The sequence below is a fragment of the Ostrinia furnacalis genome, unplaced genomic scaffold (genome assembly GCF_004193835.3).
Source record: "Ostrinia furnacalis isolate ACB-3 unplaced genomic scaffold, ASM419383v2 OfSCF4782, whole genome shotgun sequence".
Lineage (NCBI taxonomy): Eukaryota > Metazoa > Arthropoda > Insecta > Lepidoptera > Crambidae > Ostrinia > Ostrinia furnacalis.
Window position 1 is genome coordinate 59421 of NW_021135021.1, and position 24964 is coordinate 84384.

A 24964-nucleotide genomic window follows, 5' to 3' on the forward strand; every position below is an offset into this window, starting at 1 on the left:
AAATTGTACATTTGTATATTTCACCTTATACATAAGCGTATACACAGCTACTTACTACATAAGCATTATAACGCATTATCTATGGACGTGCCCAAGCGTATAATCTGACCTACAATCACGAACATTGGAAATTGGACTTTATGTTTAGGACAATAAAATTTATTGTTTAATTTGTCGATTCTGGCAATACAGAAGAGTTTTATACAAATTCAGAATGTTTTTCGATGAGTAGTCCATTTAGATCGCCCGCCCAAATAGCACACGCAAGAATAGCACTTGGCCTAGTCACGAAGAGCACCTATCGATATGCTATTCGTGGATTTTTTTAAATTTTTGTCTACGAACAGGGAGAACAAAATATCGATAGGTGCTCTTCGTGGACTAGGCCAGGTGCTATTCGTGCAGGTGCTATTTTGGCGGGTGCTCTAAGTGGACTACGTGTATTCGAGACACGCTACTGTATTTTATAGAGCGCAAAGTAATTACGCTAGTTGTGCTAAAAATATTAGGGAATTCAGTGATCATAGGTCATAACTGTTAATATTAAGTATTATTCTAGCTACGACGTTCTAAAAATACGTTAATCTCAGTATCTCCAAATGTTTAACATCAGGTAGGTAGGTCGCTTTTGTACGATGTTACGTTACCCTTATCAAAAGTTAAAAGTTAATCGTAGGCTTGTACCGTGGAAAGATTGAATTAAATGTTAACTGGCAACAAATACGTACGTTAAATGACAGGGATGTATCTAGGTCCCAAATAGGCAGTGTTTATAAATAAAAATTTATAATCAGTATCATTTCAAAAACATTTTCACTCAAAAAGTCATAACAAAACAAATTAACAATAGTTCGACTTTGATTTCGAATGGTTTAAATTAAAATTAATATAAAAAATCTTCAAAAAAGAAGGATTTGATGTAAAATGCTGTAAGGTGCGAATGATAACTAGAATAGTGCGGCTTCTTTCTTAAAAGAGTGACGGTAAATCAAGGCAAACGAACAATTAACATAATCAGTTACATGTGATTTTAAATAGATATATTTTTGCACATGTTCCCGCCCTAAAAATAATTAGAAATAAAAAATTATACCTTTAATCATTATACTTTTTTTGTATCATGAAGCAATATTCTGTAAAGCCCAATAATCATGAATATAAGTAAAGAAGCCTGCACTAATAATTAAATTAAAACTTTTACTAACCAGGGGTCGTAGTGTGAGTTTACGTCAAACGCATTAGATGTCAATGAGGGCTATCGTTTTTATACTTAACAGTTGGCACCCCTGGCGATTGACAGGACCTTTCTCTACAGTGGCGCCATCTTGATGAGTGCAAATACGATAGTCCTCCTACCACTTTAGCGCTCACAAGTTGGCGCCACTGTCTTCGCTACTAGCAAGTGACAGGACCTTACTCTACAGTGGCGCATACTGGTGAGCGCTAAAACGATAGCCCTCATTGCGTAAAAAAGTGACATTAAATGTATTACAAATTGTACAGCGCCCCTAGCGGATACTTTCAAGAACTAACATTTCCATAGATTTTTTTAATTATACTAGTGACGACGATTGATGTAAATTCACACTCAGCCCTCAGTACTGCTGAATAAAGTTACAATACAGACGTAATGTTACTCTGTCGAACATTACGTGACGCCAATATCGAGTGCCTCATCTAGGCTCTCATACTCATAGCTTATTCCAAATCACGTGACTAAATATCACGTTCCGTACTAGGTGGTATTTACTAGGTCCGTACCTACTGAGCCGCCGGTTTCGGGAACGAGAATCTTGGTAGCGAGATACCGAATTTGGTTTCGAGGCCGGTGAGGACTGGTATCGCGACCTGGTATCCGCCGATGTGATCGGCCTTCTTCTTGACTTCTTCAATAGGTGTCGCCACGTGCAACTCCGAGCCGGTCGGTCGACTGGAAGATAAATTATTATTATTTATTATTTATTTATTAGGTCTACCAACATTGTTACATTACAACATGTACACTTAAAAATTACAATTATGAACAAAGTTACAATGCAACAACAATTATAGGCTGACACAACATGCAATATAGATTCAATGCAGTTTGTTCCGAACCGTTCCATTTCACAACCAATAAAATAAATAAATATCCTTGGACATTGACACTGCGCTTCTAGTCCCATACTAAGCAAAGCTTGTACTATGGGTACTAGACAACGGATATAAACATACTTAAATACTTTTTTTTGTAAATATAATAATATACTTATTATACATAGAAAACACCCAGTCCAATACAAACAAATAGGTATGTTCATATGCACACAAATGTTTGTACTGTGCGGGAATCGAACTCGCTACCACCGGAATAGTAGTCCGTTTCGAACCACTACACCAAACGGCCGACTAAGTAATATAATAAATGGATTTATTATTCTAAATACTTTTTCAAGTAAGCGTAAAAAGTGAAAGAAAGTGTTTTCTTCGCCAAAACAAAGTCACAACACGCTCTGTGAGAATTCTTCGCGCGAAAGTATTGAACCTTAGTCCGGTCGTCGAGCACTATAGAATTTCGTGACGGGCTGATGCAGTAAGCATGACAGCAATATAATTACGCGCGAGCGATTGGCTCTGTGCACGATTACAGCGCCAACTAGCGTCCACAACTTTGTGGGCTCTGTAACATTGACATTTAGGTCGTATATTTGTGAAAAAATATCGAAATGAAAAAATAACAAATACTTTCAACTAATAAATTGTTGTGATACCACGATTTGGGTGGAAAAAAGGTTTTGAAATCATTTTGTTCATTCAAATCAAATGAGGTAAGTCCAAAAAGTGTGTTTAATTTTTATTGTGTCAGGGTTTGTTTACTTCATTTAAAGTTGTAGTTTTACAGTAAAACAAAAAGAAAAAGCTACTTTAACGGTTTCATTATATAACAGTAAATATATTTAAATGTTCCTGTATCGCTAGTAATAAATTAAATATCGTTTTCAGATCGAAATGAGTATTGTTTTGAAGACCAGGTTTGTGAGTGTTACAATATCAAATTCCAACCACAAACCGTATTTAAAGGAAAGTTGTTGGTATTGGCTGGATAAGTCCGAGATGTAGAAGAATTACGAACAAAACAAGGGCAGAGTTCAATAATTCACGCTCTCATCATAAGGCAAACATCTGTGCACAACAACTACTGTGACTAATTTTTGTACTACCACGTTGTATAGTCTAGTTATTTCCAAATTGTAAACGGCTATTAAACCAGCCCTATCGAAATACAGTCCACTCTTTTATTTAATTTTCCAGTAGGACCCTTTTCATGCGATTAATTAATGATATTAAAATGTAATATGTAGAATCGCTTTGCCATTGACAGATACATCTGATGACAGAGCTTACATTATTTCTACTTTTGACCACCATGAACGCTGCGATCGATTATGTTACCCCCACCTAGTACTTCGCACCCAGCGAATAAGGATGGGTAGCTTGGGGTCATTGTATGAAATTCTATCTGCTCGGCGACCGGACTTTAGCTGAATTTTATTAATACTGAGCGCTGTAATTAATAGTATTTATTTGGTGCACTCAAGCCATACTTCATTTTGACTTGTAGAAAAAGTTGCACGTGCGTCATTTTTTCAACAGGTGCGTATAACTTTGTAAAATCGTGTTTCGGAATAGGTTATTATTTAAAAATACTTACGTTCCTCCAAAGTCGACGTAGAAGAGACGTTGCAGGATTTCGTAAGTGACGAGCGTCACACCGAACTGTGGCGACGAACGGAACACACGAGCTGAAAGCATAGACAATCAATGTTATAGTTTTGCCTCAATATTAATAAATATAACTTTATAATAGCTTTAATAGCTGCTCCCATCATACGTTGTATGTTCATCATAAACGTAGCTCTTATGCAATTGGGACCTTTCAGTATGTTTTTCAATAATCGAGTCGCACATCGGTAAAATTCTACAAGGGTAGATTTTTAACTAAGGAAAACGTATGTAACTTTTATAGTAAAAATTAATACTTAAGTACAGTAAAACATAAAAATAATCTAAATCTTATGACTAACATATTCAATATTATCGCTGTTGGTTTCTAGAAATAAATGAATAAAAATAAGGTATTTACCCATAGCTCCCTTCCAGAAAGCTCTAGCTCCTTCTTCGGCGTAGATTTTCCTAGTCGCGTCTATTACGCCGTTATACGTCGTCTGCCCAGATCTCGCTACTACCTGAAGAGTGGAAGAAAATAAATAATTAAATTTTATTTCTTTGTGGTTTCAATCGTAAGTTTGGGCCCAGTGGCTTGGTCAATATGAAGCTCAAGAAGTGTTTTTAACTTTTTAGAATGAAATAACTTCCAAACAGACATTTTAAACAGATGTATAGGGAAATGATAAAACAATACTAAATTTTTTATTGCTTCTTTGGGGAACGGGTGAAACATACTGATAGGGGAGGTAGCTCTACTAATGTACTATCCCTAAAAAATAATAAAGCGCATAAGGACACATAATATATTTTTGAGAAAAAGTGATTATAAATTAACTTTGCCTAAGTTGCTGCATTTGGAGGTTATTTGTACTTTTTTCTTACTATTGTACATGATCGCTTCGTTTATCTGTAAACAAACTTTTGAAAATAATGACTAGATTTCGAGTTTAGAGCACATTATTTAAAAAAATCTGAACTCAATGTTTTTTTTTTTCATATTTTTAGTGACTTAGTAGAGCTACCTCCCCTATCAGTTTGATTCATCCATTCTGGGACACCCTGTAGATATCTAAAGCCCGGTCCGTGAGCACGTAGAATTTTGTCCAATGACCGCAAGCTACCAATCCTTATCGCTCGCGCGTAATAATATTGCTGTCGCGACTGTGCGACGGGCGCCCGCAGTGAGTGTGCGAGCGCAACAGCAACATAATTACGCGCGAGCGATAAGGATGGGTAGCTTGGGGTCATCGGACAAAATTCTACGTGCTCACGGACCAGACTATACTAATGGTTCATTAATTTACTTGTAGCCGGGTCTTGATGACGTCAGCGGGGGTGACGAGCGAGGCGGCGGGGATGCCGGCGATGGCTCCGGCCGCTAACAGCGTCAGCGGGTGGTTGTAGCCGTTTTCGTCCGCGAATTTGGCCTGAAATAGAGGAGGATGGTAAAACATTCACGAAATTAGAGCTAATACACTCAACATCAAATAAACCGTACCTTCCGCGACGCGACCTTTAAAGATTTTCTTCTGACACAATTATGGTACCCCAACAATATTGGTGTTATTTGAAAGCCCAATAAATATCCTTAAAGAAAAATACATTTCATTTCTAAATAAATGATTAACATATACCATAAATGTGACTTGAAAATAGACCTCACTTTGGGCTCACCTCTGGGATCAATTAGACCAATTTTTATGGTTATAAAACCAAATAAAGATCTCACGTGTCCTCTTTAACAGATGGATAGCGATTAATCCCAACTTAACAGTTTTATAGTCATAAAAAATGGCTATAGCGTAACTACCTATTTTTTGAAGAAGTGACTCTGGATCCTTGTAAAGACACATTTTTGGGGTAAAAACCTTTCCTTTAATGAAATGAAGTTTAGAACTAGGCTTTCAAATGGTACCAACGTTGGTGGGAAGTGGGGATGCATACGTTTGATAAGTGCTTGTCGCGGGAGGTGCGATTTATTTGATGCCGAGTGTATTTATCCAGTAACGAACGAACGAACTAAAGTCGCTGACATAGCCCGACGGATTAGCAAGCTGAAGTGGCAATGGGCAGGGCACATAGTACGCAGGACTGATGGCCGATGGGGCAGCAAGGTTCTGGAATGGAGGCCGCGTACCGGAAAACGCAGCGTGAGACGTCCACCTACAAGGTAAACCGACGACATCGTAAAGGTATCAGAGAAGCGCTGGACGCGCAGGCCGCTACCAATCGATCAACGTGGAAAGCATTGGGGGAGGCCTATGTTCAGCAGTGGACGTCCTATGGCTGAAATGATGATGATGATGATCTTTGTTTTATGGCACCAACTGCCGCCAGTCTGCGTTTAGTGTATGTTAGTCGTGTGGTTCCATTGATAAAGTAGATATTCCCACTAGACACTCGCACGTCACTAGACATTCGCCACGTCACTAGACACTCGCATGTCATTACTACTTACTAAAGCCTGGTCCGGGAGCACGTAGAATTTTGTCTCTCTGCAGCTCGCACACTCACTGCGGGCGCCCGTCGCACAGTCGCGACAGCAATATAATTACGCGCGAGCGATAAGGATGGGTAGCTTGGGGTCATTGGACAAAATTCTACGTGCTCACGGACCAGGCTTTAGTAAGTAGTAATGACATGCGAGTGTCTAGTGACGCGCGAGTGTCTAGTGACGTGCGAGTGTCTAGTGACGCGCGAGTGTCTAGTGACGCGCGAGTGTCTAGTGACGCGCGAGTGTCTAGTGACGCGCGAGTGTCTAGTGACGCGCGAGTGTCTAGTGACGCGCGAGTGTCTAGTGACGCGCGAGTGTCTAGTGACGCGCGAGTGTCTAGTGACGCGCGAGTGTCTAGTGACGCGCGAGAGTAGTGACGCGCAGTTGTCTGCACTGCCAATGTATACCTTGACATGCGCGTACGCCGGGAAGTAGATGGCGCTGAAGGGCACGTCGCGCAGCAGGCAGGCCTTCGCCCCCTTGTAGAGCCCGAACAGGCCCAGGTCCTTGACCACGGACCACGCGCGCACCTTCTGCCCGCCCGCTATCTCGCCCGCCACTTGAAGGCGGATCTTGACTATTTCCAGTGGGTTCGTGAACACTACTTGGGAACCGCCGGCCTGGAGGAAAGATATAAAGTGATTTTGTATTGTATCATGTGCCAAATAAGATTTATGACTTACATTAAAATCAAAATCAAAAATATTTATTCAGTTTAGACCACAAGTGGCACTTATGAACGTCAATAGAAAATAATAAAAAAAGAAAAGGTAGCCCTTATGGGGCACTTTACATGTCTCCTTCTCCTTATGTTTTGGGCCCTACCAGCGCTTCGAGACAAACATATGGCAAGTGCTGAGAAGAAACGCCGGAACAAACTCAGTCACCACTTTTTATTAATGAGTCTTTCTTTTTTTTCTATCTTTTTATTGATGATTTCTCTGAATGAGTTCACAATAGCTGCTCTATACGTGATTTGTTATTGTTAAGATTATTAGAATATGGTTATAGATATAAGTTTAGATTAAGCATTATTTAACAAAGTATGTTATACTATCGCATTAGGCGTCAACCTGTAATGATAGTTATAAGTGTGGAAAATAAATAAATAAATAAAATTATTGCTGTCGCGCTCGCACACTCACTACCCGTCGCAGTCGCGACAGCAATATAATTACGCGCGAGCGATAAGGATGGGTAGCTTGGGGTCATTGGTCGAAATTCTATCTGCTCGGCGACCGGACTTTATTCATTAATTTCAAGTCATATCGCCAGTACGGCGACGGATCACTCTTTTTAAACAAAGGAAAATATTTATCAAGGACTTTTATTCATTAAACCAACAGCGTTTAGCGATATAAGTTGTGCATAAAATGGAAGCTTAAACTTACAGGTATTTGTGAAGGGCTTCGGGAAATAATAATATCAAATCGAGTGACTACTTACACAACCTCCAGCGATGATTTCAGCGTATATGGAAATATTTCCCTTTTTGTCCATAAACTTGTCTCGAACTAAGTCATTGACCTGAAAAGTAAAATACAAGTCAGTCAAAATAATTTACTATATTTTTTCTTCACATCCAAGTGAGGGAGAAACATGCGAACCTGACCTGATATGATGATTTATGTTGATTCAAAACTACTCACAGTAAGTTTGATGGCTTTTTCGGGAGCTACACCGATCAACTGAGGGACAAGTCCTCTATAAAGGCCAAATATTCCCTCGTGCCGGATGACCTTCTTGAAGCAATCCCAGGAGTTTCTGTACGCCACCTCACCGATGAAGGAGCCGGTACGCTGGTTCTGCATACGGGTCTTTACTAAATCTATGGGGTAGACTGTCGATGCGCCCACGGCTGGAAGAAAGATTTTATTGATAAGTAAGACCCGGTGAGACCAATAGCTATGGGGCTCTCCCTGTCAGAAAAGTAAACCCAGTGTGATAAACTAATATTTCGTAAACCGCACAATTTAAATATTAGCACAAATTAACTCCAAATTAATTTGGAGCTTGTAATGTGCTATGGAGAGGGCTATGCTTGGTGTTTCTTTGCGAGATTGAATCAGAAATGAGGAGATACGTAAACGAACCAAAGTCGCTGACATAGCCCGACGGATTAGCAAGCTGAAGTGGCAATGGGCAGGGCACATAGTACGCAGAACTGACGGCCGATGGGGCAGAAAGGTTCTGGAATGGAGGCCGCGTACCGGAAAACGCAGCGTGGGACGTCCACCTACAAGGTGGACCGACGACATCGTAAAGGTAGCAGGGAAGCGCTGGACGCAGGCCGCTACCAATCGATCAACATGGAAAGCATTGGGGGAGGCCTATGTTCAGCAGTGGACGTCCTATGGCTGAAATGATGATGATGATGATGAATTTGGAGTTAAGGATTTAGGAAATTTTCCGTGAATTATATTGTCATCTAGGGGTAGTTACTGAGGGTAGGTAATGAGGACGAAACTTATTTTTATAGCGGGTGGTTTATGTCTTAATCGTGGTAAATTATATTCGCAGTTTATTCGACTCTTTCAATGATACATTTTTGAAAGTTCTTAAAGTATTTATGAGTTTCAACTTACCACCGGCAATCGAACCGAGCGTGAATCTGTACGTGCTCTCCAAAATTTGAATGAGAACACTGCGCTCCTCTGGACTCTGGAACAAGCACAAGCAAATATAAATCTAATTCTTTAAGACCAAATAATTTAGTGGACAATCAACGACATTGGATAAATATTAAATACCTAATATTAGTTAGGTCCTATTGTTTGATATCCAAAACTGTGTTGATGATTGTCCATGATTTTGATTCTATACATAGAAAACAATCACTGAATAGATAACGTACAGAGGAATAGTTCAATCTTAAAAATTTCGCTCATCCTACTGGTCTGCTTGATATAGTTTGCAGTTTCGCTAATATTATAACTTTACAGCAGAGGCGGAATCACGATATGGAAAGGTTGCTTTTAAAAATAGGCAGTCTTGTTTTTGTTTCGCTTATACACAAGTACAAGTTTCGCGTACAACGGATAAGTCCCCGAAAATCAACAAACGCATAGGTCACGCAGCGAGATTTGAGACGATCAATACATTTGTATTTGTATACGCTTGTTGCGCTGACGTTATGCGTATTCTGACAGATTTGTGTGTTCTGTATTCAAATATTACATTAGTGTATGTATTCGCCTCAACTTTCGTTGCGCGAGCTATAAAAAAGACAGGTCATTTTCGCGGTGTGATACAAGCGTAACGGTTTCTCTGTACGTCAGGGACAGACGACGGCACATCGTACGGCACAAGTTGCATCTTATCCTATTGTAATATGTGCGATTTTGCAACAAACATGTGTAAAGTCCGGTCACCGAGCAGATAGAATTTCGTCCAATAACCCCAAGCTAACCGTCCTTACCGCTCACGCTTAATAATATTACTGTAGCGCTCGCACACTCACTGCGGCCGCCCGACGCACAGTCGCGATAGCAATATAATTACGCGCGAGCGATAAGGATGGGTAGCTTGGGGTCATTGGACGAAATTATATCTGCTCGGCGACCGGACTTTAGCTGATGTGCTGGCGACTGTACCTACTCAGTGACAAACGCACACATAGCGCTAGCGAATTAAAAGACATAATTAATCTATTTTATCTAGACGATAGCTAAAAGTATAGTTTTAGAGAAGTTATGAAGGAAGAAAAGATGTGTGAATATGTGACAGTTAAAGCAGATTCCTGTGGTTGTAGAGGGAATGTGATGTGACGTCATGCTAGTTATTTAAATGTGAAAGAAGTTGAAGAAATGAGTTTTGTATTTTAGTCGACTTATTATAAAGATACTGTTTGAAAATGACATCGATTTTAAACACTATTTAGCTCTCGTTCGTTTCAGCCAAATGACGTCCACTGCTGGACAAAGGCCTCCCCCAAGGTTTTCCACAATGAACGGTCCTGCGCTGCCCGCATCCAGGCTCTTCCCGCGACCTTTACCAGATCGTCGGTCCACCTAGTAGGAGGCCTGCCCACGCTACGTTTTCCAGCCCGTGGTCGCCACTCGAGAACTTTCCTGCCCCAACGGCCATCGTCTCTACGAGCTATGTGCCCCGCCCACTGCCACTTGATTTTAGCAATTCTGCGAGCTATGTCGGTTACTTTGGTTCTCCTACGGATCTCCTCATTTCTGATTCGATCACGCAGGGAAACTCCGAGCATAGCCCGCTCCATCGCCCTTTGGGTGACCTTGAGCCTTCTTATGAGGCCCATAGTAAGCGACCACGTTTCGGATCCATATGTCAACACTGGCAACACACACTGCTCGAAGACTTTCGTCTTGAGACACTGCGGTATTTCGGACATGAGTATATGGCGAAGCTTCCCGAACGCTGCCCATCCGAGTTGGTCCAATGACCCCTAGCTACCCATCTTTATCGCTCGCGCGTAATTATATTGCTGTCGCGACTGTGCGACTGGCACCCACAGTGAGTGTGCGAGCGCGACAGCAACATAAATACGCGCGAGCGATAAGGATGGGTAGCTGTCGTGCTCGCACACTCACTGTGGGTGCCAGTCGCACAGTCGCGACAGCAATATAATTACGCGCGAGCGATAAAGATGGGTAGCTAGGGGTCATTGGACAAAATTCTACGTGCTCACGGACCGGGCTTTAATGAATGTAAGTTTATTTAATTTAAACATGAAATTATAGTTTTTTGAGACAATGTTAAGAGGAGCAAGCTAGCTTAAATAAGCCTAATGGGGCTAACTGTGAAATAACGCTGTTTGACAAAAATATTAGTGTCTCTTTCTTACTGTATTAGATAGCAACTAAACTTGACAGCGATTCAAATTCAGCCCTTGAGTTGTTTGTGAAAGATTAAAAGTTTATGGTCAGTACTTGAATACTATAGCAGCGGTCGGCAACCTTTTCGGGCAAAAGGGCATACTTTTTTTAATTAAATGTAAGAGACGAACACAGTCCTAATTTTTCACGGCAAGTCATTAACTTTTTAATAAAGATGCAAAAACCTACAGCGAGCGACTCGATTGTATGATGATTTTTGACTCATTTTGAACACATGAACTTCGCATTATAAATTGTACATAATTGAACAACATCATAAATACTGTGTGTCGAACGTTTCATATAGCGCGCGAGTTAAATGCAATCGTAAGATATGATAGTTTTGTGACATACATATCATATTTATATTATCGACGTTTACATTTTTTATAGCCCTAAGTTTAAGCACGGGCCACTGATTGCCAACCGCTGCAATATTCGACCATTCTCATGTAAAATGTAAACATAGAAACATCATGAACTCGTGTGACCCGTACTCACCATAAGGCGCTCCAACAAGTTAACTAATCGAAAAGGCTCTCTTATCATATTTACCTCCTCCTTTTGCGCATTGAAAGAGAGAAAATACAGAGCTATAAGTTAGTGATGTTTCCAAAATATTACACATAACGACAAACTAATATACACTAAACATACATTTCAACTAACGCGTCCGTGCCGGCTCCTGTAAGAATTTTCGAGAAGTTTTGCGTTAAAACGGGACAGCGTTATGGGCGGTCTGCGGGTGGGAGAGAGACAGGTGTATACTTACCGAGACGGCCTTTATTTCTGCTACTCTTCGTGTGACTTGTTTGAAGTATTGCTCTGGTGTGATTGAGTTGAGATCGTTGTAGACAATGCGTCTGGAAAAATAGACAAATCAGTAGTTAATTTACTAAATCAACGTAAATAAATAACAAGAAAGTATTTCCACAATCCAGTAAATGGAAATTTGTAATGAAAGGCCGTGATAATTCGTCTATTTTTTAGCCTATTTTATAACGTAAAAAAGAATATATTTAAGGTGTAAGTTATTACGGTATTTGAATACAATTCAAAAATAAAATAATAAGTCTCATTATTTCGCTATTAAAATAATATTATGTTAAAATTTTTTCCTGATTTGTAAGGGTTTTCATGCACTGTGCATACTTCCAAAGATGTGTGAGTAAGGTACTCGAAATATATTCAGTTTTATGTGACGTCTGTTTAATCAGCGTGATAATACTCGAAAAATAAGCTCATTCAGAGTTCTGCTCATGCATAAATTATGCTATTTCATTAACATTTTTGTGTAATAAATAACGGGTTGTCTAAATTAATTCTGATGTGAATTTTACTTATGAATTTTGAATTGGATGACCTTCAAAAGTACTTAATGAAAACAACAAAGAAGACATTGTTTAAAACAGTGCGTATTATTTGAATGTATAGGCTCTTTAAGAGCATTTGACGATTTGTAAGTACTAATTTAATTAGTCTAAAGAAATAAAGATGATTTTGATCAAATAAGTTCATCCAGTTCAAAACGGTACAAACGCAATGAATGGTCCGAGAAACGCTCTATCATTCTGGGAGCCAAACGTCAATACGTTTACTTCGTTAAGATACGTTTCGGTTAAGACAAGTGTGTTGCTATATCAATATATAGCAACACACTTGTCTTAACCGAACCCAGTATGACGTGATTGATACTCTGGCCCCCCCGGCACTGCTGAAGTAGAACTAGGGAATAAAAAATTATCGTATTTTTGTATGAAAGTATCAACCAAAGGCCATTCGGTGCTGGACAAAGGCCCCCCACAAATACACTCGACAGCAAATAAATCGCACCACCCGCGACAAGCATTTTCAAACGTATGCATCCCCACTCCCCACCAGTATTGGCAACATTTAAAAGCCTAGTTCTAAACTTCATTTTATTAAAGGAAAGGTTTTTACCCCAAAAATGTGTCTTTAAAAGGATCCAGAGTCACTTCTTCAAAAGTTACGCTATAGCCATTTTTTATGACTAAAATATTTTTTTAAATTTTTTTATGAATAAAACTGTTAAGTTGGGATTAATCGCTATCCATCTGTTAAAGAGGACACGTGTGATCATTATTTGGTTTTATAACCATAAAATTTGGTCTAATTAATCCCAGAGGTGAGCCCAAAGTGAGGTCTTTTTTCAAGTCACATTTATGGTATATTTTAATCATTTATTAAGAAATTAAATGTGTTTTTCTTTAAGGATATTTATTGGGCTTTCAAATTACACCAATATTGTTGGGGCACCATTATTGTGTCAAAAGAAAATCTTTAAAGTTCGCGTCACGGGTGGTGCGATTTATTTGCTGTCGAGTGTATTTCCATTCCATAGGGGCCACCCGAGATCTTAATAGATCATTGGTTTAACGAGTGGGAGACCTGCATTACACTACGTTTTATATTAAGTAATCATAATGCAGTTATCTTATAAAGCGTTCATAAGTGCCAAATCTTGGTCAAAATTGAAGAACAGATTTTTCAATTTTATTTCAAAAAGTATAGATAACACAATATCTTTATTTTTAGATCCAGCGTCACACAGTTTAACAGAGTTTAAGGCCTATTTTTCCTTGTTAAATTATTATATGCAGTATTCTTAGGCTGGGTTGCACCATCTTATTTTGACTGTAACAAACGTCAAAAATCTGTCAAACTCCATACAAAAATCACCGGTTATCGTTATAGTTACGGTCAAAGTTTGGTGGTGCAACTCAGCCTTATTTTACTAAATTATGCGTTCATAATTAGGTATGCCAAATCTTGGTCAAGCCAGTTTAACTTAAAAAGGTCTATTTACCCTTTGTAAGTAGGTATATCTGAGATATAAAAATAGCGCCAGTTACCGCGGTCAAGGTTAAAAAAACTCCGAGACATAAAATAATGACAATAACCGCGGTCAAAGGCCAACAACTAACAATTTTAGTTTACATCAGCGAATGTTAACTGTCGTCACCCAGCAAATACAACATTTAAACTTAGTATTAATGTTACATTCAGTGGAGGAACAGTGTCAAAATAATACATTTGTGGACAAAAAAAGACGGAATATTCTCAATCCAAAGTGTGTGTCTTTTTGCTGATCAAGGTTATAAAAGTGAGTCATATTTTTGTTTATTTATTTCTAGCTTTCTCCCGCGGCTTCGCCCGCGTGGAATTTTGTTTGTCAAAGAAAAACTTTATCGCCCTGTCCCTGTTTCAAAAACCGGGATAAAAACTATTTCTATGCCAAATTTCATAAAATTCGGTTCAGTGGTTGAGGCGTGAAAGCAAGACAGACAGACAGTTACTTTCGCAATTATAATATTAGTATAGATAGATTACTAATTTATTGACTAGCACTTGTTTTCGCAATAAACCTGTAAATATCACGCTATAACCACGCTTCCGTCACACTTTTGCAATCTAAGATGGACTTTATAAAACATTTACGATACTAAGCCAGTTTATTCTAGTTTATTAAAGATAAACGCGATATCTAATATTATCTGAAAACATGTAGTAAACGAAAACGATAAAATGCTTGTCCCTTTTGTTAAATACTCGAAGGGTATAAGTTCAGTGACATTTGCTTTGAACGAATATAGGTAAATTGGAATCGATTCTTTATTTAACCTTGTTACCAGTGCAAATACTGTAAATAGGGGCTTAAATATCAAGTACAGAGTTATCATAGCAATCTTTACTTTAGTTAAGCTAATGTATGATCGTTTATATCATTTTATCCAATGGCATTTAGATAAAAATTGGTTTGTGTTGGTCTTTCTAACTATTCTAATTTCATGTGGCCTATAGATATTTTTAGTTAAAAATCATGACATTTATTTAACGCCTAACTCACATTTAAACGAACAAATGTACCTACGTTCCATTTAATTTCGTTGTAATACTTGGTTGGGATTTTGCAACGTGTAATGCAAGTGAAATCTTTGTGGTCTCACATTAAAAAAGTTTGAAAGGTAGCAAGTTTAATTTCTTTGTTTTTAGACCTTAACACAAGGCGTTAAGGTTTAAAATAAGGTCGTAACTGTTACCATAAGAATATAAGATACTGTAAGTGTCGAGAACAGTTGCAAGAACAGTGAGTTGGTGAACGGTGCTACGGGAGGCTATTGTAATAAAAGACTGCGAAAGAGGGTAGACCAATATGTCTGCCCATAACATCTCACCCGCAAGTTTCCTCAGTTACTCCGTGACCATGGCGCTTGCATCAGAGTAAATACAAATGAGTAGGTCATCTTCATAGAAACGCACCGAGCGCGGTTTGTATGTGAGCGCGCGCCGGGGCAACTCCCCGCTAATCCATGCTAAATTTTGTCAGTGTGTGCGTGCGCGCCTACGTATTGGCGCGCTCACATACAAACCGCGCTCGGGCGTTTCTATGAAGATGACCTACTCATTTGTATTTACTCTGCTTGCATGCAACATTGCCGAAATATCGGAAACTCAAAATTAAGGTGCATGATAGCAATCCCGTCAGTAATAATAATTATAATATCTAACTCACCCATTAGTGTGATGCAGAGTGTCGCACAAAGTGAACAATATATCCACCTCCAACGGTGTGATCTGGCTCATCATCTGTGCGGAGTGCAGGAACTCCTCCTTGGTGACCTCCTGCGTTCGATGGCCGTTGGTAGCGTTAAGGTACACCCGTTTGATCAGTTCCATATTGTTGAGGAGCGAGTTAAAAGCCATGTAGAAGGGGAAACTGATCTTGCGCTCGCCTTGGGGGAAGCCTGACGCCTGGAATGGATTTAGGTGTTTTGAGAAAGTAGACTTTAAAGGCATTCACTTAAAGGTCATATAGAAATCGAAATACCTGTAATTAAGTGGGAAAGCCCCGATATACATATATCGTTTCATCCACAAAGACGCGCCCCACCATTCGCGCTAATGTTTGAGTGTTATCGGTACACGCTAAATTATCTATGAGTGCACACGCACACTACAATAATGACGCTCGGATTGCTCGGATCAAACTCCCGCACCCCGCGCTTCCCTCGACCAAAAAATGGTGGGGCGCGTCTTCGTGGATGTGATTGGAAGGGAAAAATCTGTCACACACAGAGGTACTAGCTATTATGTTTTTTTTTTTGTAAAACTTTATAAGTCCCTTATCATGCAGGTTGGCAACTAGGTATTTAAAAAATATATTGTTTTGATATTCTGTATGTTTATCTCTACATCGAATTCATTCCAAGCTAAAAATACGCTACATAACTGTAAAATTCTCAAGTTGCAGATTATTTTCATTTTCTTAGTATTCATTTCGCCTTTTTAATATTATCCAATTACCAGAAAATACATTTTTACATAGACATTTTATATTAATAAGATAATTATTAACTGCATGCAGATAGACATCAAGGTCAGAGAAGGTCTTAGATAATAACTAACAACTTATATTACTTGTAACACACTGAAGTTTACCAATATTATATTATCAGATGTCATTGAAAGATACTTGAATTACACTATGAATTATTATCCTCAGTAAATAAATATATTATTGGTTACTAGAATTACATTACATTATGGAAATCATTGGGGGAGGCTTATGTTCACCAGTGGACGTTCTATGGCTGAAATGATGATGATGATGACGACTAGATTTTGCCCGCGGGTACACTCGCGTGAATTTAGGTCTATCATAGGAAGACTTACGCGTGACCCCGTTTTGTGTATTTTTTCTTGGCGCTCAAACCATTTTAGACCTCTAAATTGCTTCAATGGTTTGAGCGTGAAAAAGTAGCTGGTAGAGTGATTTTCGCATGTTTTATGTTATTGTGAATAGAAACGATTATTTATCATTATCGGTAAAAAATTAGGCCAGTGTATTGTAGAGTGAATAAAGTGTTTACGAGAGAATATTTTATGATGCAATGGATTGTTTGTAATATGGAAACATCTTGAGCTAGTGTTTTTTGACGTCAATGTATTACTGACGTAACTTTAAACACTTTTTTGCATTGTTATTTGTAAATCAATGGAATTTTACGCTGATTTTTTCAGTGATTGAGTACTTTAGAGTCTAGACTGTATTTCAGATTATCTGATCCGATTGACGTAAGAACCAACACACATAGATTGAAATGGTTTCCCGGTGGCTTGATATTGATAACGCTGATTAGAGATTAATTATTTAATAGATTAGTTCTCAGGCCCAATTTGAGTTGCAACTGGTTTTCGACTTGCTCATACTAAATGTGATAACGAATCAGTACCTCTAGTACGAAAAACTTTCGAGTTCGTTTCGTTGCGTATTCAAAGTGTCATCGAAAAATTTTGTATGAAAAATTAAACAGCGCCCCCTATATTATAGCCGCCCTAGGGGGCGCTGTTTAATTTTTCATACAAAATTTTTCGATGACACTTTGAATACGCAACGAAACGAACTCGAAAGTTTTTCGTACTAGAGGTACAGGTGTCTGTTGCTACTCAAAGGACAATGGGCAAAATGGTACCCGGCTCCAATAGATATCTTTCTAGTGTCGTTTGAAAGGTCTTACCAAGACGAACAACTTTTACTATGGCCACCAGCCTAAGATCTGGTTGTGTTTGAAGATAAACATACTTTTTTGCAAAATGGTACCCGGCTCCAATAGTTATGTTTGTAGTGTCATTTGAAAGGTCTTAACAAGACGAACAACATTTACTATGGCCACCAGCCTCAGATCTGGTTGCGTTCGAAGATAAACATACTTTTTGTGTAACCGATTACCGAAGTATCATACGTGTCCATCGTATGGTACCTACTTAGGTTATGCGAGGCATGGAGCAGTAAGCTCCAGCATCCTTCTTTAACTCTATATTGATAGAGATAATTGTGAAATAAATGTTTTTATTTGAAGAACTACTATCCCCTTATTTAAAAAAATGTTATACCTGGGATGAACCTTGGATTAAAATGACATTTCCATAGCAAATGACAATTTAAGTCAGAGTTCAACTATTAATAAAGAGGTTGGAGTTTAATATTTCTTAAGGGTTTTATTATGGGTTGCTAAAGCGAATAAACCCACAAGACCCAATAAGTCCACCCACAAGATGGACCGACGATCTTATAAATGTAGCGGGAAGGCGCTGTATGCAGACCGCCACCAACAGGCCATTGTGGAAATCATTGGGGTAGGCCTATGTTCAATTGGACGTCTTATGGCTAAAATGATCATGATGATGATGATGAAACCGAATAAAGGGCTAATAGCTTGGGTAGTTCATCGTAGGTATAATCCTTTCGTTTTCAAGGCTTCTTTTAGTTATATTAATAGATTGTAGTCATAGTACATATTCGTATACATGGATGATTGTGTTATACTTTCATTTATTAATACTTAGTGGAATTACTGCTTTCAAAACGTGAATTAGAACTGGCCCCATAGCAGACATTTTCCTATATCTAAAGGCCTTTTGAAATATATATTGGTTATGGCTATTGGAGCGGGTACCACTTTCCATACATTTCTGCCCATCATCCTTTCAGATTATTACAACATTCTGATAAGAAAAAGAGATTTTACACAATTTTAAGGGAAATTGTAGCTCTAGTCTGACCAGAGAGTGCGACCCTCGATTGAGGTTCTACAACCTGTTATTAATTATTATCATAACCATCAGATCATTTATCCACCGAACGCACGCACGACCCTCTTTGATTTACTTCGTAATCATTTGGCCTTCAAAAACCCCCACTTTGGGGAGGTATACAACCTGTAGATTATCGTAACTAGTTTGAGTATTTAAATATGTTTATGTCCATAGTCTGGTACCCATAGTACAGGCTTTGCTTAGTTCGGGACTAGACGGCGTACTGGAAAGCGCAGCGTAGGACGTCCACTCACGAGGTGGACCGACGACCTCATAAAGGTAGCAGGAAGGCGCTGGATACAGACCGCCACCAACCAGCCATTGTGGAAATCATTGGGGGAGGCCTATGTTCAGCAGTGGACGTCCTGTGGCTGAAATGATGATGATGAGACGGCGCAGTTTAGAAAAATAAGAACTCACATTGATCACTTTCGTCTTCAAATCCTTGGTCAGCAAGTGGCTTTTGACATTCAGCATTATATCCCTAAAGTCCCCAGCGCTGATGAAACCACTGCCATCCTTGTCGCACTTCTTGAAGGCTTCCACTCCGTACTCCTCGTGGAAATCGTGGAGGAACTGGCTGAACTCCTGGTATGTGACTAGACGCTTCTTGTCTTTGCCGAAGTAGAGACGCACGAAGGTGCTCTCCATGTTGAAAGGCAGTTTCTTGTGGAGAACTGTCTTGCGCATGACCTCGGCGAATTCGTCTGTAATTAAATACGGATATATTAGGAGTTTCTTTGGATTTGTAATCAAGAAAATCAGAAAGTTTCAGAGATTTTATACCGATTTGGATATTTTAAATTAAGGAAACTAGATTGTTTGACCGTTTTTATATTGATAGACAAACTTTTGCGTTTATGATTTAATAAAATATCTAGCTAGAGGAAGTTAAAAAATAACCTGGCTGGATAACTGATAGGTACTATTTTATTCTATAGAATGAAATACAATTAGGTTCCATATGAAGTTAGAGCTGTTCAATTTTTTTCTCATTAAATGCTAGTTAATGATAATTTGGACTATTTTCCTGTTGTTAGGGTAATTTTTTGTCTTTAGTAGGTCGAGATAAAGAAAAATATCCCCCTATCGCAATCTTAAAGTACATTGATGTATGATAACTTGAAATATTATCGTTTAGTACGCGAGCAAAAAATCGATCTCTAAAAATAGATAACTTAGTTACAAGACTAAATAATTTCTAAATTTATCGAAATAGCAACTACCAAGGTTATTTGCCTTTCGTGTACATTTCTAAAATCGAAAGCTAGAAGATTAATATTTTTGAATAACGCGCAAGTCATTCTTCATAAAGCATGGGCTATCCGCACAAAAATATTATTTAAAATCGGACCAGTAGTTTCTGAGATTAGATTGTTTGGTTGACAAACAAACTCTCCAACTTATTATACTATTAAAAGCAAAATACCGCTCACTGATTAATCACGAAATCTCAGACATCATAACACCCACAAACTTGAAATTTGGCAGGTAGGTTTCCTATAGGGTGGAGACATCCGCTAAGAACGGATTTTATTAATGTCCCCCCAAAGGGGGTAGAACGGGGTCCACACGTACGAAGTCGCGGGCGGTCGCTAGTATTAGTATAAGTATATTTATTTATTTACACTTTTGCACATACAACTGTACAGTGGCGGACTGAATGCCAGTATAATCTCACCGAAAGCCACCAGTCCATTGCCGTTGGTATCGAACAGCTGGAAGGCGGTCTTGTACAACGCGTCGGGGACACACAGCAGCCCCTCGAAGGCCTGGAACTCGGAGAACGAGATGAACCCGTCTTTGTCCATGTCCACGATGCCCGCGATGAGCTTGACTGATTCCTTGTTGTAGTCATCTGAAAAAAAAGTTATCCTATTTTTTTCCGTCGGGAAATGGTTTGCCGATGGGGACGGCTAGAGGGTTATGTGGGACTCTCCCTACCAGAAGGGCGGGGCTTACCCAGTAAAGCCATAAATGGAGGCGCGAGTTAGCCTAGGCGCTGATCACCGAATTTTCATTGGCCGATAGTTGGGCCCGATTCTTATTTGTATGAAGAATCGGCCGATAACAAATCACCATACAGATTAACAGCCCGATCGATCGCCAACTAAAAATCGGTGGTCTGCGCCTAGGCTTATTGTCCAAACTTGGACATTCATCCGCATCCAACTGTAACCTCTGTGCTTAGTTAATTTTACCACTTTTTTAGTTTTTTAAGTTCAAAATTTGATTACGTAAAAATCTAGTTTGATATTGCCGTCTTTTGTTTTTATTATTTGATGTAAGCCTTTTTAGTAGATTTTCTTTTTTTGTAGTTTTTATTTGTTGCCTAGTGGTTTTTATGTATTGTTATGAATAACATATACAATGGGCCACAGTTCCAGCTACCCATTTCCGTTATTTCTCTCGCTCTTATCAATAATGTTTCTTTGCGATAGAACGAGACAATATGACCGGAAATGGGTAGCTAGAACTGTGGCCCATAGTACCTACTTTATTAGGTTTATTATTTAAACAAAAGAACAACTTGTTATGGTATATCCTATTGAGATAGTGACATTTTGTATAAATTTGTATAAAATGGATAACAAAAAATAATAATAAGGTAGCCAAGTTTCACTCCGAATAAGAAAATAATCAGATTACCTATTTACTTTCATGCAAACAATGTGTGATTTACGTAGCAAAGTGACGTCTAGCCATTATAATATACCATAACTTATCAAAAAAACGTTACATCATTAATTTGTTTACTACCATGGGCTTATCTATTTATTTTATCTACAATACTATGATAAGATCATGTAAATACGATAACTCACCTTCGTCGAATAATCCTAGATACTTCCTCACAAAGTCTTCGCTAGTGATGTGCTTCTCACCATTCTTCTCAACGGTGGCGTATTGCAGAAATATTTCATGTAACTTCTCTGTATCGGCTCTTTTTAAATAACCAGCCCCCTGTGGGCAACAAATGCATTAAGTATCAAAGGAATAATACAATAATTAAGGTAGCGTAATGACAACCTTGAGCTGACTATTATTTGTAATCAACATAATTTCACAAACAACAATTTAACAATAGGTGGTTTAATTTTATGCCTGGTTTGTTCATTCTATAGAATAACTATGCAATACAGTTTTTCATAGATTATGATTTTATTCTACTGGATTAGTTGATACATATTATTACATAGAGGAATTAACATTTTTAAGATTGTTATCTTATTGGAATAAATATAGAATCTTTGCTTAAATAGGTATGTTAGCTTTAGAGTAGCGTTCTGTAAAATTATACCTGAATTCCGAATAACAATTATGCAGAAATGTTACTAAGCGTACCGTGCAGGAAAAATATTTATCTTGTAATACATGAGTAAACATTTTTTGTCACGTAGCTCATGACTGCATTTAAAATTTTAATTATTATTTAGCAAGACATGAGTAAATAGTATGATGAACATTGGGAAAACATCTTTAAACCTTTTTTTTATATTTTAAAACATAGTTTAGGTACTCTCATGATATTTATTGTCAGTTATTTGAATACATCTCTATAAATTGGCTCAATTCAATTGCATCTTTACTAACAGAGACTTGAAAGTCACGGTACATTAACCTAATACGATGGCGTCCGTGATAACTTATCTGACATTCAATTGTGTGGGTCAAACAATACTCTTCTAATAGGTTATGTAAGTCACATTCATAGATAAGATAGAAAACCTTTATTTACGGAATAGTCTTATAAGAAAAATCGTTACTGACCCATTATAACATGATAGTGTAATAAAATAAGGTGAAAAACCCAATAACAATTTACAATCTAGAACTTACCACATTATAAGAAATTATACTTATGAAATCAATACTATTGTGACAATTAGGGAGACACTTAACATTTGAGTGATAATAACGCTGTAAATTATGATGTAAAAGAACAAGCCATTTCGAACTCTAGTCACTGAATTAAAGATGTAATTTAACATGTCACTGGAAACTAGACATTATTTCAATTGCACTTATTAACACTAACAAACAACTTTTACTCAACTATCTGTAGATTTAATAATAATGTAAAGGAAATTACCCGACGCGAAGTCATATTGTCGCTGTGACACAATTTGAACTGAATTGATGGCCATTGGAATAGTTGACGTAACTGATAAAGGCAATTTTATCTTGTGTACTCACTGAACATGCTATCTTTGGGAATATTATTGCAGCGCTGCTGTTACAAGACTGACATATCAATCATTCACAGTTAATTTATTCTATTTTGTAAAAACAAGAAAAAATACTGGTGAGTTTTACAAGTTACAAATGTGTTTTAAAAATAAAAAATATTTAAATTTGACATTTTGTTTCTATCTTAATAAAGGTCAAGGAGGTTAGATTGCTATTCTATCCCAAAAGTTTTGTTCATTTGTTTTTTTTTTCGTGCAATTGTCAATGAAAGTAGGAGTTTAATGATAAGGCTTGACACTAGCTATTAGATAACAGGTGTTGTTGTTATGCAAATATTAGGATAGAAGGCCGCATTGTGACGTTTGATTGCAGTTCAAGGGCGGACTCTTCAAGGGCACTAAAACGCTAAAATCACAAAATATGTTACATCAATGTTTAACACTATTTTTCATTATTTTCGCAAAAAGGTTTTAGCACGTAAACCTTAGCAATAAAGTTAAAACTAAACTTACCCACCTCTTGACAGCTGGCCTGAGTAATCAGAGATCCTAACAACGATTTAAACATTACAGTATTTTTCGTCACAACACAATACTTTTTTCTATAAAAACTGGAAATTTTAAATAAGTAGCGATTGTGTGAAGTTCGTCTGCCTTGATAACACGTCACGATACGTAAAAATGTTACAAAATCTATTTTAGTTTAACCACGCACAGCGTTCATGATCATCTCAACCGCCCGGCTATAATGTAATCCTACAAAATTAATTGACCTTTGTTTTATGCGAAACAAGAGAAATCGCAAGACTCTTGAACTTGGTTGTATTAATTTTAAGTTTTTCGCAGATTTTGACGTAATAGGGATGTAGCAGAATGCTAAAAATATTTTAGCATGTAAGGTAGGTACGTTAATATTAAATTACAGGCAGATAAATTGTTACTTTTTAGTATTAAATTCAAAATAAATAACGAGCTTCCGGGGTAAAATAATTTTAATTTATTTCTTGGAATGAATGGACTTTTTATGAAAAAAGTGTTAGGGTAAATCTGGAAGCGTTAACTAGATGTCGCTAATTGCTACTATTTCGGTAATTTGTAGTGTTTCGTTTTTTTGGCAAATTGGGTTAATTTGGCTTCTTCTCTATGATAGCTTGTACATATTTTATTAGTGCATAATTAAATACTTAGTGAACCTACTGAAAGTAAAAAACAGTTGCTTGGTTCAGTACGTAGATANTGTAGTGGTCGATTATGGAAATCGTAGATATTTAAAAAATAATAATAAAAAATTTGGAAGTCAGTTTTTTTGCTGATTCGTGATCAGAACAAGCTACTTAATCTACTCCCTAAATATGGCGGGTATTGAAATCAACACCCTGTATATATTTTTGTACCTAATGCATGTATAACAAATCTGTGAAAACATATTTAGGGTTACATTTTAGTCTATATCTACATTTAAGTATTATTTAAACCATGTAAAGAATGTAATCTGTTTTGTTTTCCAAATAAATAAAATTAAAATTAAATTAAATTAAAATTAAATTAATGTGAAAAGTTTATTGAAAATTTAAAATAATTAAAAATCCCTTGATTAAGTTATTTATTTGAGACATTTTGTTTGTAATTATAAGAATTCTGGACTTGTATTTTCACTAAAAAATATATCTTTAGTCATAGTCACAACACAATACACGAGAATTTAATAAAAATATAATTTTGACAAGTTTAGTCAGAAATGTCGCACAGCAAGCGAAGTAGATCATGGGTTCAAGTCTCACCTGAGGCAATTGATTTCTTCAAGTGAAACATTATTTCTATACTAGATTTTGCCAATATAAAATACTTATGTAATTATTTTTTAAATGTTCGCTTTGCATAATTGAAATTTAAAAAACATATTCGCAAGTTGCTTTAAATACTTTAGTCTGTGCAGCTCACAATCCCAGAAGCTATGCGGCGACTGAAGCGACGGCACATTCTGGACATCATGGAGAGCCAGAATTGACCATGGAGGGAGTCCCAGTGGGGATTCTGCTTTCATCGCCGATAATCACAGAACAAATCTGTTCATAGTCTTCTGACTGATCGCATGATGGAATAAAGGAAAA

At 37.6% G+C, this 24964-nt stretch overlaps 1 protein-coding gene across 2 annotated transcripts; it reads right to left on the reverse strand.

Annotated features, from left to right (window-relative positions):
• Positions 1 to 1506: 1506 nt before the first annotated feature.
• On the reverse strand, positions 1507 to 23669 carry aralar1 (calcium-binding mitochondrial carrier protein Aralar1). Of its 2 annotated transcripts, none has more exons than XM_028314551.1 (14): positions 23371 to 23669; positions 21489 to 21627; positions 20345 to 20521; positions 19084 to 19370; positions 15581 to 15819; positions 11819 to 11909; positions 8788 to 8863; positions 7852 to 8060; positions 7649 to 7729; positions 6610 to 6822; positions 5013 to 5135; positions 4124 to 4226; positions 3692 to 3782; positions 1507 to 1930 (listed from the first exon to the last, which is right to left on the reverse strand). In XM_028314551.1, the coding sequence occupies exons 1-14, from the start codon at positions 23419 to 23421 to the stop codon at positions 1762 to 1764; spliced, it is 2049 nt and encodes a 682-aa protein (XP_028170352.1). In that variant the 5' UTR covers positions 23422 to 23669; the 3' UTR covers positions 1507 to 1761. The 2 variants fall into 2 exon arrangements, with proteins under 2 accessions (XP_028170352.1, XP_028170353.1); XM_028314552.1 differs by lacking the exon at positions 23371 to 23669 and adding an exon at positions 22757 to 22841.
• Between the last annotated feature and the right edge of the window lie 1295 nt (positions 23670 to 24964).